This window comes from Lycorma delicatula, chromosome 2, assembly GCF_047948215.1.
Source record: "Lycorma delicatula isolate Av1 chromosome 2, ASM4794821v1, whole genome shotgun sequence".
In the NCBI taxonomy this organism is placed as follows: Eukaryota; Metazoa; Arthropoda; class Insecta; order Hemiptera; family Fulgoridae; genus Lycorma; species Lycorma delicatula.
The window spans coordinates 172,540,942-172,559,029 of record NC_134456.1 but is presented as its reverse complement, the minus strand read 5'-3'; the positions used below and the strand labels follow the sequence as shown (position 1 = coordinate 172,559,029).

Below are 18,088 nucleotides of genomic sequence, written 5' to 3'. Positions count from 1 at the left end.
AAAAAACCGTTTAAAATCAAATTTATAGTTAGCCAGAGCGTATAGTTTGACTAACGGACTATGTAACAATGAATTTTTACACTGTTATGAATTTTTATAACAAATAGATTGCACACCAAATTTTAAACGTATCCCATCCCACATAATTTTTAACACTTAATATATTTTTATTAAAAAAGTGCAAGTATTATAATTATTACCCTTATTTAAAGTTGAAATTTTTTTTTTCTTTTAATCTCCGGGACCACCGTTTGGTATTACTTCAGAGAATGAGATGATGACAATTTCTGTAGCGTGTGAAAATGCCGTGCCTGATCGGGATTCGAACCTGGGATCTCCGGATGAAAGGCCGAGGCGCTACCACTCGCGTCACGGAGGCCGGCAAATTTATTTAATACCTTATAATAATTTATCTAATACCTTATCTAATCTGTCCAATCATTCAAATGGCTGTATCATATCCAAAATATATTACAGGGGTAAAAGATGCACAAGTCGGAGTTTCTTTCTTAAAATATTGATGATTATGTTAATTCGGACTCTAGCGATCAGCGTGAGGATATTTTTTTAGGACTTTATACAGCATTTGAATTCGGTGGTTTTGGCATGTTAACGAGCAGCAGCAGTTTGTTTGGTTTAAGACTACTACAAGAAATGTTTGCTTGTAATCTTTACTTTTATCAAATAATTTTTTTTTGTCAGGCAACTTATAGCTTTAAGGTTGCGACACAAACAAGCAAACATTTATTTATACATATATATTTTTTCTTTTTGCTCTAATTCATATTTAGTTCATAAAAGTTTTTAAATTACAAACTAAAAGTATAGAAATTTATAAAATCATAATAATATTAATAAAAAGTAAAATATATAATAAAATTTTTAGTTCAAATTTTGAGGTTCTTAATATTGAAGGCATTAAATACACGCTGAGTCAGCTAACACAAACTAATACGATAATACATTTAATGTAGTTGTCGAAGAGTAGAATTAAGCGTCAATGCAGTTAGCCGTTAAACTAACGTTTTTCAGTCAGGTTTTTTCTTCCATTAATAAACTGATGTAGTTTTCAATTTCTATGGAAAGATTGATAATTGCAGTCAAAAAAATTGTTAAATAACAAACATGGAATCCTGTATATGAATTATTTTTAAAAGGTATGTACCATAATCGAAATAAAGTGAAATTTAATGAGTATAAATATAAAATTCTGAATTTAAATGTATTTTATCAACCCTTTTTTTTTTTATTGTTTTGTCGAGCAATGAAAGGAAATTGGAAATTTCAAATATAACAAAAAATCTGATGTGGACACCAAATGATTTCCTTGTACGCCTATTAAACTACATATACACATTGTTTTTTAAAATGTTAAGTACATACAATTTTATTTCATTAATAACTTCTGATACTTTTTCATTTTTTTGTTAATATTGAATTGTTATTTATCGTAAAACTTCTTTTACGATTAGAGGTTAATAATTATTAAGAAATCAATATATTTAAAAAAAAAAAAAAGGAGATGAAGTCTGATTCGAACCGATATGCCTTCCCCTGGTAAGATACAAATATTTCATTAATTAAAATTCATTTGGCTATATCTCTGGAATCAATGAAAATAAGTACTACTTATCATACATCGTAGAAAAGCTCTCAGTGAGGGCTTATTATTGCAGTTAAGAAAAAATCCAAAATCCAAATTCTTTTGGATTTTTGGGGCTTTTTCGGCACCTTTGGTTCAGTCAATTGCAATCAAAATGGGAGGTGCATAACTAGATGTTACAACATCCCAACCCCGTAGGGAAAGGCACCCCCGGTCGGCTGACGCTTCCGTTCGCCACACCAGCCCCCACCTCCCCAACCCTATTCCTCTACCTCGTTTAGCCCTGATGGGCTTTATCGGGAGTCGTCTTTTACCCTTTGAATTTTTACATCTCATAGTAATAAGCCTGGCCTCGTTGGGATGCCACCGATGTAAATGCCTCGGTAGGCATTTACATCGGTGATTTATGAACTGAGCTTTTGCCTTCGCTGTAGGCCTCGTTCGGACATCTTGAATGTCCTTCATAGTTTCCCTCTGAATTACTTGACCGAGTTCGCGGAAGCACGAACCCCTAGATGTTACAACAGCCCTAAATCCAAACTTTCAACATTCTACGGCTAATCGTTGAGTTTTGCGAAATACATACGTACGTACAGACGTTACGCCGAAACTAGTCAAAATGAATTCAGGGATTGTGAAAATGGATATTTCCGGTGAAATCAGAAAACCGAAATTTTTCGCGTTCGCAATACTTTCTTTACTTCGCACAAGGAAGTAGAAAGAGGTAAAAAATCGTAATTTTCTTGGTCATTCTAAATAATCAAATACTTTTCATGTTTTAGATAATATCTTAACAGGATAATGTAGAGAATAAAAGCTTTATTTTACATAAACTTTAATTTTATTAAAACATTGTATCAAAAACTTCAGCGATTTCTTCATCCCCAATATCTTATTGGCGGGCATCCTTAGCCTTTTTTTTTTGTACAGATTTCTACCAAATACTACCAGAAAATATTTTAATAGACGAAACCCAACCACACTGCAAATTCTCTTGAGTTGTTTAATGATTTAAAAGAACAGATTTATTAATAAACATTTAAATCTTTAGTGATATTTAATCATTTATCACGTGTTATGTCTAGGATCAAACCTTAATTTTGAACAATATTTACTTTTAAAATTAATTAAGACCTTAAAATCAACAATTATGGGTATTTTATGAAATAAGCTAATTTGTATAAAATGAGTTCCAGGGACGTACATTTTACGAAAATAAATTCCAAACTTTTATATTATTGAATAAAAAATATTTTCAGTATTATTTTTAATTACGTTTATAATTAGCTAAAGTAAGATATTAATTAATTACTTAATTAAAATGGGGTTTCAGAAAAAATATACGGTTACCTACTGTAAATTATTTATTTTTCTCTCTTTTTCAATTCCTTCGGGGAAACTTAATTATAAGACTAGTAGAAATGAACAGATCATTTAACAAAATAATTTCCCTATCACTGAAAAAATGATTTTTTTAAATTTTTGAATGGGATTCCTGTGCTGCAAAATTATTATAAATAAAAATTTTAATTACGAATTTTATTTTTTATCATTAACAAAATACGTACACTAAATTTAATTAAATATTATATTTAATGTGTTGTAATTTCATAACTTTGTGCAATGGGGTTATATGATTTTTCTGTAATCAGAAGAATATTATATTTAATACTCCCTTTTTTTGTAAAAAATGAAATATATAAAAATGTGCTATTTAATGTGAATGGTTTTAAATCCTTATAATAAATCCCAAATAAATGATTTTTTGAAAACTTTCGTTATACCATTTCAGTCGGTATTTGTTTATTAAAATTTTGTTACCTATTTTATTTTTAATTACAAGTGAATAGTATTACTATATCATCCTTTCCTGAATATTTCTCCATAAATAAACTCAGAAAAAATACATTTGTAGGGGTAATACATAAGTTATTAGCTAGTCTTTCCTAGAAGTTAAACTGATCAATGTCTAACCTTTAATTTGAACACCATTAGGATCAATCTTATTGACTGTTGCAAGCAATGCAATCATAAAAAATAGATTTTCAACAATTTTTTGGATGTTATTCTTGGACTAAATCTTTGTAACCGCAGTAATAATCTCCCAATTCAAAATCAATCTTTTTCTTATGCTTTACTTGAATAACAAGTAAAAAATACAATTCTAATCGTTACTAATGACTGAAATTATTCAGTATCAAGTTGGTAATTTTTTTATTATAGATAGTTATTTTTTAAATTGTGTTTTCTACCTAAATCAAGGAATGAAATCTAACAGAATTTAAATTTATGAGGTATCGAGAACTAAGCTTATCACATCTGGGTTAAACAAAGAGAGAGAAAATTAACTTTCCTTGATTATTTATTTTTCCTCTTATCATAATGTCTCTATTTTAGGAATATCTCTTTTATTTGTATACTGTATTTCCCCCCTCAAAAAAAAAATAAAATTTAGGAATAAACCTACAATAAAACTGGTCTTGGGAATCCGTCACGAAGTGACGTTAACTGTATATTTTTTGAAATTATAAATATTTATCTGATAAGTAATAACAGATTTTCATTAGTAAGAGAAGTGGTATATACTACTTTGATGCCTTTACAAGTTTTAATTGATTATTACTGGTTATAGTGTTAGTAAAGAAATGGTTTAAGTTATGCTTTGTAGCTCAGTCAAAAGCGCATGATGACTAAAGTAGTCCAGCGCAGTCTCGGTTACTCATCGGGTCCTGTACGCGTAATTGCCTTTCCGTTGCGTATTAAGAGTGCCTCCAATTCGTTTATCCTTAATCCGATTATAAGCAACCTAATTTTGATTATTAGTGTAAAAACTATTTTTGTATAATTTTTATGTGGACAATGAAGAACTTTTTTTGTTCCAAATATTATTTACAATTTGATATGAAGTTCTCATCGAAAAATTCCACAATAATTAAAACCTGTGAAGAGAGTTTATACACTGTAAAATCTAATAGCAACATAGATAAAAAAAAACAACAAGGGACCAAAAAAGGAAGAAAGAGATGAATACTGAGAAATATATAAATATAAAGTAAACGAAAAAAGAGAAAATAAACAGAATAGATCACTCAACAGGTTGTATTAACATAAAATCATAAATACTCATAAATCAAACCCTGGGGCCTTCTTCGCATTTTCCTTCTTCCTGATGACTCGCAGTACTTCTTTGGCGGAAAAAGATCTGACTTGAAGACTCGAAGGCTTCTAGTACAAAGCTCTCTAACAACTCAAGGATTTCATCCTCTTCAGTACACTGTAGATGAAGCGGTTGAAATACTTTGACCAGAGAAGCAGCAAATCAGTTTACCTTTTCTCCGACACTCCGAGCCCACGATCCATCCGAAACCTTTAAAGGAGAAACCGTGGTGGAGGCCATTGAAAGTTCTTCATGGCCCTCTATAGGGAAAACCCTTCTTTACGTGAATGGAAAAGACCTCAAAGTAGTTTTTGAATGTCTCGTTTTTAATAGATCTCAAGTCACGTTTGAGCCTGGGAGCCGTCCTGTCCTCAAGTCTCATGTGACATTGTCACCTCCTTCTGAGTCTTCTCGTAGTAGAAGGTGATCCACCTGCCCTAGGGTAACTCATGTCTCTCCGGTCCCTGGGCCTTGCCTCGGGAGTCGAGCGCTACGCCGCCTCTTGCAGAATCGAGGTCAGGTATTGCGTCGCAACATCGATGTCGTCGGAACACTTCAGGGGGCTGGTAAAATGTAATTTAAAATAATTAAATTAATTAGTTCGTCCTCAAGCCAGCCTTGATACGAGACCCATTCTGTCATTTTAGTATTGAGGATTGGAGAGTTCTTCCTCCTTGTCACCCCTGTACTGACAGTCAGCAGAGTTGCAGAATGGTCAGATGTTGAGTCTTACTTAATTCCAACATCATTGTAGGGTGACCCGAAGTGACAAAGAACTCTAATACTTTTAAATCCGTGATCGTAGCCGGATCCGGTGGTCAGTAGGTAAGTTACATACCAGAGATTACCCCCTCAGATGCTTGTTGACATTGCAGTTCTTTAAAGCCCTGTCTCTTGTACTAACCAGCCGAAAGCCCCATAAACGTTGTTTCGTGTTCCATTCGACTTCCTCGAAAAACCGCGAACCTAGTGTCGAGAAGAACTCAAGTAGAAGTTATCCTCTATCATTCAGAGAGCAGAACCGCGAACAGCCTGATCAGAATGTCTTTCGATAATCAAAATGACAGTCTGATCGGAATGTACTAGTTTTAATCTCGAGTTAAATTTTCATCATCAGACAAACCCTGAAAATAATGATAAAATCATCGAGGCTGTTTATTCTATTAATTTCATTGCCAACGTGAAATTTTTTAATTGTAGACTATCTTCTATAGTTTTAACGATGAACTCAATTGTTTGACAATTTATGTAGTTAATATCAATTTTTACAATATTCTTGTTTTGTTGCAATTATGAGAAGGATAAGGTTTGTGTAGTGTACAGTTTTATAAAAGTTTTTTGAACAGTTTAGAAGTATGCGCAATAAAACCTAAACGTACCGTATTTAAGTTCATGAATTTGAGTTTAAATATCGAAATTGAACTTAAATATTTTTTAGATTCTTTTTTTCATTGAACTTAATACTCTAGGTTTAAGAACTTGTATTTATAGCTAAGCATTGTAAGAAAACTTCCTTATAATAAAAATTAATTCATTTCTAAGGAATAAATCTTTCTTCAATATCACTAGGATAAATGATCTTCTGGTTCAAAGACGTTTGGATTACGACATGCTACTGCAAATGCTGTATTTTTTTTAAATATCAACGTAAACAATAGGTAATAAATTAGAAATTGAAATAATACGATTCAACTATGCTTTCGGCAAAATAATATACGGTAATGGAAAAACTTTTTTGTGGTATTCTCTTTTATTGATTTTTTCTCCTGTTCCTTGACCTTTTGAGTTTCAGCCATTAAATACGATATTTTTTTTTTTTAGTCTATTATATAAACTATATTTATATTTAAAAATGCATATGTGGAAAATGTAAGAGAGAACAGAATAAATCTCATTTTTCTACAAACGAAGTGAAAGAATCATCTTAGAACGCATCTTTCTACTTTATAAGAGTTCTGTCCAATGGACCGTTTATTCGTATTTTATACAAAAAGAGGGAACCTAAGTTATAGAAATCGATTCGTTTTAAGAAGTACAAAGTCGGAGGTATAATATTATTTTTTATTTGACAAAAAAAAATCGTAAATTCAGTATATAAAACATGAAACAAATTTTCGATACTGTAGGAGGAGAATAACAAAGTATAAATGTAAGAATTTACGTCGTGATATCTTATTTTCTCCAACAGGCTTTCCATAAGTTATTTATTTGAAATAAGGTTTTTATATTCAGAAGTTTTGACTGTTGAATTTTTTACTATTGGATCAGTTTTTATTGTTCACTTTATGGTACGTGCGATTTCCTTTAAGTTAACACATACAAAAGAAATACTATTTTTTTTTATTTTCATAAAATGTGATAGGCATAGCATCTATGATTACTTCCACTTCGTTTATACCTACGTTCATTTTTATGTGAAAATTTTTTTAAACTTACAAAATATTTTAAAAGAAGAGATATTTAAATTAAATTTAGTATCGTACTTTAATAAACATTTTTTTCCCCTTCATTTTAATGATTTTTCTGGAGATTTCTTACCGTTGGGATCAGTTAATTTATCCGTTAAAAACATAAAAAATTCTTTTATACCTAATGTTTGGTATGTAGAGTGATTCAAGGAATTAAATGTTTATACCTATTACAAACGGAGATAAATTTGATTACAAACAACAATATTTTTCTTTGGTTTTTGTGTAAGAAGTTCGCAGTTCAAGGTCGAAGCCCAGCCGGAAGATATTTTAAAACTTAATAGTTTCTCGACAAGGTCTCCTGGAGTTTTTTTTTGTTGTTGGGTTCTGTTTAATATCATATTCTGACCTGATTTTCCCCAGATTGCATGCCTGGGTTTGGCAAGCTACCTACAATACGAAGGATCACCCTCTTCTAGGCAAGTTTATTGCATTTTTAAGAACACCTGCTATGATATCTGAAGAATACGGTATGTTTTATCGTATGAATCAATCAAACATTTATGTGTTACCTAACGATTTTTTAGTTTTCTGTTTTTCGCGCACATTTAAAAAATATATATATATATTTATATAATTTTATATTTGTGGTTGTAATTTTTCAGGTTTTATGGTACCGAGATACACTGAGATTAGATACAACTGAAAGAAGAATCATGGAAGTTCGTGGTAGTCGGCACACTCTTGTTATAAGTAGAGTTCAAGCTTCAGATTTTGGAAATTACAGTTGTGTTGCTGATAATTCCGTAGGGAAAGCACGTCAATACCTGGAGTTGTCTGGTAAATATTCTTAGTAAACTTACATTACTTAAAATCGCTTTTAATTCGATTAAACGGTATATAATTATTTTGTAAATATAAAACTGAATGGTCGGTTTATATAGTAAGTTTGCATACCTTATATATTCGTATTATATCGATTAATTCTGAGTTCAGTTGTCATTGAGAATTTGGCAGTTTTCATTGTTCATATCATCATAAAAAAAGATATAGAATAGTAATCTCATTTTTTGTTACTATTTTGTGGAATTTTCTTTTTTTTGAGATTATTTATTATTATTATTAATATTATTATTTTATTACTTTTTCAGAATTATTTTTCTTTGTGTTAGTTATCTACTTATAAAATTCATATGAATCAGAAATTTATATTCTATACAGATATTTTCTACTTAATAAAAAAAAATGTTATTTATACAGTGGAACCGTGAATATACAGTGAATACTTTAAAGTCATTCGATTTTAATTATTCCAAATATTCCTGTAATCGGATCTGCGTTATCAGTAGCATTTCTAGTTTGGGGCTCCTTCCCACAGTTGTTATTTTAATATAATGATTTGAGAAAATATATACTTAAAACTTTGTTGTTATGTTGTATATGTTGGAAGTTCACAAATAATTTTAGGATACATTGTGTAAATTAAATGAATAATTTAAGGTAGTTAAAACTGCCTTAAATTAAAACGGTTTTTAATTGTGTAATTAAGTAAATAAAATGTTCATTTTAAATAATGTACGATTCACGATGTAAGTAAAAAAATTAATTAAATTAAAAGATATTTATAAGAATAGCTTATGTAGCAAAATAAAAGAAGAATTAAATAAATGTGCAAATAGTGTAATTTATTTTATGTAATAATTTTTACATATAAAAATTAACAATTTTTTTGTTTGTTGGAATATCACATCTGTACGGCTGTTTTGAATGAAACCCCAAGTTTCAAGTAACATAATTTATATAGTATACCATCAGCTTTTGTTCATCTTCGAATTAATTTAATTATTATTAGACCGTTCAACGTTACTTATTTAACGTATAACGTTCAATAATAACAAGCATCCTACAACAAAATTACATGGGAAACTGAAGAGTAGAGTTACATTCTTCACCGATTCAGATATTCGTTGTCACATGCTAATACATGTATTACCTAAATGCAGGTGGCATTCAGCCCTATAAATGACAGCTTCAATTTTTTCAGTGTAGGTATAGTTAATATAACTAATACCAAAGTAACCAATTGTGATGAATCGGTCTTGCATCTCAAATGATTAAGTCATTGTAGAAAAATAGAGATAGTGTAAAGCAACAGCTAAATAAAAGTAACCATTTGTGTTATAAGAGGTAGCACTTTGTGTAATCCTACTCGTAGAGAAGTAAAAGAAAAAATTACAAATATTGCACAGTTATCTTAACCTTAAAAAAATTAATATTCAATTTTTCGGACCTCATTTCAGTCGAAGTTGAAACATGATGCTACTAAAATATAAAGCTGGTTTTATATATTTTCTTGAATTTGATTATCATTAAAAAAAATTATTTATTTTTGGAATTATGTAGATTAACTTTTTATATCTCTGCATATTATTAGGAAATTTTGTGTGGCTAACAACTGCTGATGACCTACATCGTGCATTTTACTAAGCGTCATTCCGGTCACGCCTAAAATTTTGCAAACCTAATTAGGTGATAATACTTGGAATTTAATTGATTTTGAAATTAAAAATATTCTCTCTTGCTCCTTCTTCTCCCCACTCAAAAAAATGTTTGAATGTATTTTGTATTTCTGAAAATAGATTTCATTTTTTAAAATTGCTAAATTATACTGCAAAACGTTACTTAAATCTTGGTTTTATATATTCTTGTATTGCTGCATTAGATGTACACACTATTTGGTACGATATTTATCATTCCAAGGACGTTGATTAAATTTAATTGAAAAATCTTTAAAAATGATTATGCTAATATCTATTTCGGTGATAATATAATTACGGCGCATAATGTTTTAAATCCAAAACATTATGGTACATGATGTTTGATCGAAAAACATTGTCGAAAGTTGCATTGTTTCAAAATGGATTTTTATTAACAATTTTATATTTGATACAAATCTTTATACTTTTGAAAAATTGCCAGAGAATTTACTCAATATGATAGTTTTATAGTTTAAAACATAAACAACAAATCATAAAATAAAAATCCCAGTGAGGGCTTTATCTTTAATTTGGATATTCAGAAACAAAAAGGTATTAGGCGGGAAGGAAGTGAAAATTATATGTATTTGTTTCTAAAAAATAAATTAATAATAATTTATTATTAATATTTTTTTGCTGCTAAGTTTTTGACGAAAAAAAATAAATTTAGAACCTGTCCTTTAGACTTTTTTTTTTTTTTTTGTCTTCAGTCATTTGACTGGTTTGATGCAGCTCTCCAAGATTCCCTATCTAGTGCTAGTCGTTTCATTTCAGTATACCTTCTACATCCTACATCCCCAACAATTTGTTTTACATACTCCAAACGTGGCCTGCCTACACAATTTTTTCCTTCTACCTGTCCTTCTAATATTAAAGCGACTATTCCAGGATGCCATAGTATGTGGCCTATAAGTCTGTCTCTTCTTTTAACTATATTTTTCCAAATGCTTCTTTCTTCATCTATTTGCCGCAATACCTCTTCATTTGTCAGTTTATCCACCCATCTGATTTTTAACATTCTCCTATAGCACCACATTTCAAAAGCTTCTAATCTTTTCTTCTCAGATACTCCGATTGTCCAAGTTTCACTTCCATATAAAGCGACACTCCAAACATACACTTTCAAAAATCTTTTCCTGACATTTAAATTAATTTTTGATGTAAACAAATTATATTTCTTACTGAAGGCTCGTTTAGCTTGTGCTATTCGGCATTTTATATCGCTCCTGCTTCGTCCATCTTTAGTAATTTTACTTCCCAAATAACAAAATTCTTCTACCTCCATAATCTTTTCTCCTCCTATTTTCACATTCAGCGGTCCATCTTTGTTATTTCTACTACATTTCATTACTTTTGTTTTGTTCTTGTTTATTTTCATGCGATAGTTCTTGCGTAGGACTTCATCTATGCCGTTCATTGTTTCTTCTAAATCCTTTTTACTCTCGGCTAGAATTACTATATCATCAGCAAATCGTAGCATCTTTATCTTTTCACCTTGTACTGTTACTCCGAATCTAAATTGTTCTTTAACATCATTAACTGCTAGTTCCATGTAAAGATTAAAAAGTAACGGAGATAGGGAACATCCTTGTCGGACTCCCTTTCTTATTAGGGCTTCTTTCTTATGTTCTTCAATTGTTATTGTTGCTGTTTGGTTCCTGTACATGTTAGCAATTGTTCTTCTATCTCTGTATTTGAACCCTAAATTTTTTAAAATGCTGAACATTTTATTCCAGTCTACGTTATCGAAAGCCTTTTTTAGGTCTATAAACGCCAAGTATGTTGGTTTGTTTTTCTTTAATCTTCCTTCTACTATTAATCTGAGGCCTAAAATTGCTTCCCTTGTCCCTATACTTTTCCTGAAACCAAATTGGTCTTCTCCTAACACTTCTTCCACTCCTCTCAATTCTTCTGTATAAAATTCTTGTTAAGATTTTTGATGCATGACTAGTTAAACTAATTGTTCTGTATTCTTCACATTTATCTGCCCCTGCTTTCTTTGGTATCATAACTATAACACTTTTTTTGAAGTCTGATGGAAATTCCCCATTTTCATAAATATTACACACCAGTTTGTATAATCTATCAATCGCTTCCTTACCTGCACTGCGCAGTAATTCTACAGGTATTCCGTCTATTCCAGGAGCCTTTCTGCCATTTAAATCTTTTAATGCTCTCTTAAATTCAGATCTCAGTATTGTTTCTCCCATTTCATCCTCCTGAACTTCCTCTTCTTCCTCTATAACACTATTTTCTAATTCATTTCCTCCGTATAACTCTTCAATATATTCCACCCATCTATCGACTTTACCTTTCGTATTATATATTGGTGTACCATCTTTGTTTAACACATTATTAGATTTTAATTTATGTACCCCAAAATTTTCCTTAACTTTCCTGTATGCTCCGTCTATTTTACCAATGTTCATTTCTCTTTCCACTTCTGAACACTTTTCTTTAATCCACTCTTCTTTCACCAGTTTGCACTTCCTGTTTATAGCATTTCTTAATTTCCGATAGTTCCTTTTACTTTCTTCATCACTAGCATTCTTATATTTTCTACGTTCATCCATCAGCTGCAATATATCGTCTGAAACCCAAGGTTTTCTACCGGTTCTCTTTATTCCGCCTAAGTTTGCTTCTGCTGATTTAAGAATTTCCTTTTTAACATTCTCCCATTCTTCTTCTACATTTTCTACCTTATCTTTTTTACTCAGACCTCTTGCGATGTCCTCCTCAAAAATCTTCTTTACCTCCTCTTCCTCAAGCTTCTCTAAATTCCACCGATTCATCTGACACCTTTTCTTCAGGTTTTTAAACCCCAATCTACATTTCATTATCACCAAATTATGATCGCTATCATTGTCTGCTCCAGGGTAAGTTTTGCAGTCAACGAGTTGATTTCTAAATCTTTGCTTAACCATGATATAATCTATCTGATACCTTCCAATATCGCCTGACTTTTTCCAAGTGTATATTCTTCTATTATGATTTTTAAATTGGGTGTTGGCAATTACTAAATTATACTTCGTGCAAAATTGTATAAGTCGGTCCCCTCTTTCATTCCTTTTGCCCAGCCCGTATTCACCCACTATATTTCCTTCCTTGCCTTTTCCAATGCTTGCATTTCAATCTCCAACTATTATTAAATTCCTTTAGATATTATTAAATTCCAACTATTATTAAATGTCCTTTAGACATATTTAAGAAATTCTGTGCAGCTTATCACTCTTCTGTTAAAGCTTTCGAACTGTGAGATTTCATTGAAATCGGTCGGTGATTGTTAAATTACAAAGTAACAACTACAGATGACAGTTAAAATTCTTAGAATGGCCGAACAGTTTTGTGTGGTTAATTTTCTTTTAAATCTGAAAAATTTGAAAGTAGACAAAGATAATTCACTTTACTAAAATAGAAAATTGTTTGTTTACCCATACATAAGGAAACGACCGACGTGATTAAAAAATCCTTTCTTCTAAAATAAAGAAGTTTACTTAAATCAAACATAGTTTATAAATTTTATATTTAAAAATTTATTTTTGAATGTTAGCAGTTTTCTTTATTGTAAAAAAACTGAAATTTTGTTGTGTAAAGAGATAGAACTGCTGCTCTGGATATCAACAAAATATTAGAAATTGAATTTTTATCTTCTTCTCGACTTTCAGTATGGTAAAATTTACCATTAAAGTTCGTATTTGGCTTTCTGTTTTTGTTCTATAACATTATTTTCTTCAATTAGATTTTTGTTAAGTAACGAAATGTTTATTTTAAAACGAATATCTGCTAAGGCTGATTGAAACGTAACCTTTGATTAGATACTCTTCAAGTTGGTCTTGCTTATTTCATAATTCCAGATTATGTATATTTCGTTAATTTTGAAGTGTTAGAGTATTTAGCGTTATTTTTTTCTTCCTGCTTGATCAAATAATTATGTGTCTTTTTTATTTTTTTAGGTAAACCTAACCCGGCTGAATTTAGAAGTCATCCAACAGGACGTTACAGAGATAATTATAACCTTACATGGTCGGTTAACAGCTATACACCAATAGAAGAATTTAAATTATTTTTTCGCAAAATGCCAACATTACCACCTTCTGGGCAAATATCTCATGGTCAGAGTCAATCTGCTAAACGACCAACCCTTAGACGAGTGAGTACATTTCTTTATTTGAAGTAAAACTATTTTACTTAACCTAGGAGTTTATGTACTGCTAAAAAAATACAACTCTCTTAAAAAAAAAAAATTAGTTCTTTGATTCTGCAATTTTTATTACATTGTATATTTTATGCATAGTGTCTGTTATGAAATATGTCTATATAATATAGATTACAAAAAGAAATAAAAGTGTTATTATACCGCATTATTAAATACGGTATAAATATTTAAGTTATATTTATTTATTTATTGAAATTACAGGGGGGGAAATTAAAATTTAAAAAAACTTACGTCTCCAACTGCCAATATAATGATAAATCAGTAGTTTATCGTGTGGAGGTAGTTTATCTATAGGATCATTGTTGATCTAATTAGTTTGTATTGCTCTGTTTTTAATTCTTAAAAAAATGTGATATCGGCTGAAATTTATATGCAACTGTTTTTCGTGTTACTACAGTGAATGAACATATATATAAAAGAGCGTTTCGAATGACCTTGATTTTCACCAAAGACTTAAAAGCGTTGATTATGAAGTAAACTAAAATTATTGAATTCTTTATTTCGAATTTGAAATCGGCTTACCCGAGTGTTCTAGAGAAGCTGTTAGTAAAATTGCAAAGATTTTGCAAAACAAAATGTTAGCAAAGATTTTGGCTGAAACAAATTTGTGAACGTTGGATTCCGTTATGCTAAGGGAAGATTGTAAACAAAAGTGGGTGTATCCATGCTGGCATTTTCGATGTGCCATACAGAAAAAGAACATGAATTTCTACTTTCAATCATTACGACAGATGAAACAAGGGTTCTTATCGAACTCCAGAAATGAAATATCAGTTTCCTGAAATGCATTATCTTCAGACACTGAAAACAAATGAAACCATTTCTACGTGCCGGTTTTGATAACCGGATTTTTGGGGGATTCTTTTAATGTCCTGTTGATAGACCTTATGTCATAAATAACAATTACTAGTCAAGTTTATTGTAAAACACTCCGGAAGCTAAGTTACGTTTTGCAAAACGTAACTTAGCGGTTACAACGGAACAGGGACGGTTGTTAGATTGCGTCGTATTAGTTCAAATCAACATCTGTCAAAATTCTGTAGCTTTAACCCTTCATTTGCTGGAGAAATTTAATAAAACATTCAACATACCAGCCAGTTATTAATTTTGAATGTTTTCGTTCTGTTTAAAAAGATGAAAGAACATTTTGGTAGCTAGCAATTTGTGAATAATGACGAAATGAAAGTAACTATCCATTGGTAGTTAAACAGGCTGGATTCGAAGGAGTATGACGGGATTTTTTGAGCAACCGACAGCAACGAAAGGTGGTTTAATGTTGGGGTAAGAATTGTCAAAATAAATTAAGTCATATTATAAAAAAAGGCGTTCAATATAAATATTTTTGTGTAATGTTAAAATCAAACAGTCTCCTTAAAATTTGAACAATCTTTTAAAATTAAGATTAAAATAAAATCGGAAAAAATGTATGAAAATGCCAATTTACTTTTAAATGTCAAAACAAACGCAGGTGGTGCGATTTAAAGAACTTTTAATCATTCCTGTTTAGTTATGTATAATGCATTATAAGGAAATTAATTTTAAATAAAAGGTTCTAAGATATGAGCTTCATGTATCAGCGTAAAGTATGTATTACTTTTAATTTTATTTATTTACATTTTTAATCGATAGCTCTTAGTTTATTTTAATTATTTTTCGAGGTGAAGCGTACACGGATAAACCTACAAGTGAAACGCATTATATCACTACTTTTAATCGAAGGTAGAAATATTAATGTATTAAAAAATCTACCTACGGCAAATATGTACAGTACTACGTTTAGAAGCGCATTCAGTGTGTTGCTGTATCAGGGTATGAAGATACGTTACTTTAAGAGTATAGCTTGAAAATAGTTATAATCTCATGGAACCCCTGAAGGGTATTAAGAGCTTATAAAAGCTCTGAGGATTTTCCTTTGATAAATGCTGCTTAAAGGCTAACGTTATTCAGCATTGTGGCCTGTATGTGAATTTAATAATGTGTTATTATTTCTTCATTCTGGAAAAGTATTTTATTCATTTTTTAAATTCTTGTTTTTTTGTGTCATTAAATTTTAATTAGTTTATTACTCCTAAGGTTGTTTGTTATTTAGTAAAGGTTTTTAAGAAGCGGAAGTATAAACGGCTATAGATTCAAACTGGATGATATAGCCAACTTCAAATAGAAAGAATTAATTTAAAAAACGAAATTTTCTTCTTTTGAGTTAAGAAGTATAGTTAAAAAGGTAACTAATTCTTTCAGGAATAACAATTGATTAATTTGAAGTAGGCTGCTTTACTGTAATCCACCGGGTTGGTCTAGTGAGTGGTAAACGCGTCTTCTCAAAGCAGCTGATTTGGTAGTCGAGTGTTCCAGCGTTCAAGTCCTAATAAAGACAGTTACTTTAATACGGATTTGAATACTAGGTCATGGATACCGATGTTCTTTGGTTGGCTGGGTTTCAATTAACCACACATTTCAAAAATGGTTGAACTGAGACTGTACAAAGACTACACTTCATTTACACTCATACATGTCATCCTCATTCATCCTCTTAAATAATATCTGAACGGTAATTCCCGTAGGCTAAACAGAAAAATAAAAGGCTGCTTTACTGTGAAATTACATATTTTAATAAAATAAATTAATAAGTGCATCTGAATTCAGTTGAAGTGAAAGTGCTAAGAATACAATTATGAAAAATAATGGTTTTACATTGTGAAAAGGTTATAATAAACTAATTACTGTATTTTGATTCTACTCGGAATCGATAAATTTGATATACCCATGTACGAGTACTGTGTGTTTATACTCCAAATAGTTGTATTTGAACAGACGATTATTTTTGAATAGAGTGGTTCAAAATTTATAAAGCCTATTTGTTCTTATAAATCAAGGAAATGAAAAAAAAACGCGAAATATTAAATAATCGACTTTTGACAAAGTCGCCTAAGTCAACGTGATCGTAAATCTGAAAATAGGAGCAAAGCCTTTAACTATTTTTCATTATTCTACCGTTCCCATAATTTTACGCGATATAATCATTCATTGATTTAGTTTTTTTATTTTTTGAGGTTTTTCGGGGCATCGACTACTTTGGTCATTAGCCCCATCCCACTTAAAAAAAAAAATAAAAAAAGAGTTCAATATTTCACATTTTCATGTGTCAGAAAAATGATCAAAATTTTACTTTTTCTTATAAATTCTGATCCAATAAAATTACTTTCTAGGCTTTCCTTTCGGCCATCCTTTTTTACGTTTCTCCATTCTTCTGACGGCCTCAACCTCTGATGACAGCGTATCTGAGGCCTCAGACATGGCATCGTCTTCCTCTATTTCGGATGCCAGTGACGTTCTTCGGCTGACTTCAGTTGATGAAACTTTCGCCGGCACTGTTAGCATCTTTGCTAAAGAATCTAAAGTAATGTGCGATGATGTCTCCGCGGCGGATGAGCCGGACTCTATCTCTACTGCAGTACTGGGTCCGGCTGAAATAGATGCTCTCACCGAAGCTGATCTTTGCGCTTTTGGAGGCTCTATTGGTACAGGTTTTATTTCATCTGCGCCTGGTGCTTTTTCTATAATAACTTGCACCTCCATTTCCGCAGATTCAGGTTTTCTTGTCACAATTTCTTTAGATTTGTGACTACACGACGGAGCGATCTGTTTTTCTTTGTCAGATAAATCAAGATTTTTAATTCTTACACAAGTTCGTGACTTTACAATCGCAGATTTAGCTGGTTTTTTAAACGGCGCTGGTGTGTCTCTCATGTCAACGGCGTCAGTCCGGGGATGAGCCTTCTCATCTTTACTTTGTTTTCTCTGATGAGTCGACTCAATCTTTGAATCAATGATTCTTTCAATCATCGTCGCAAGACTTGGTGCCATCGTGTTAAGCAACTGCTTCACATTAATTTTAGATGTGGAAGGGGCAGCCGCTGCTTCTGCATAAGAAGTCGATGGTCGTGGTGTACGCTTATTAACAATCTTCTTTGCTTCAGGATAGCTTACCTTCTGAAGCGTTTTAACTTCCTGAATTGTTGTTTCTAATTTTATGTAGGGCAGTTTCATGAACGACAATTGTGACGCCCTTTACAGTTAACGCAGGTTGGAGGGTCTTTACATGGGTCACCCTCATGTGTTTTCTCTCCACATATACATATTTCCTGCGCTTCACATCTTGCTGCTGTG

The 18,088-nt window shown here is 31.2% G+C and overlaps 1 protein-coding gene across 1 annotated transcript in view; it reads left to right on the top strand.

The window, feature by feature from the left end:
* LOC142320320 (lachesin-like) overlaps positions 1-18,088 on the top strand; it is a 732,258-nt gene that overhangs the window by 683,635 nt on the left and 30,535 nt on the right. The window contains exons 7-8 of the mRNA XM_075358027.1: positions 7,834-8,008; positions 13,659-13,855. Coding sequence (XP_075214142.1) covers positions 7,834-8,008; positions 13,659-13,855 — 372 coding nt within the window. The remainder of the gene's footprint in view (positions 1-7,833; positions 8,009-13,658; positions 13,856-18,088) is intronic.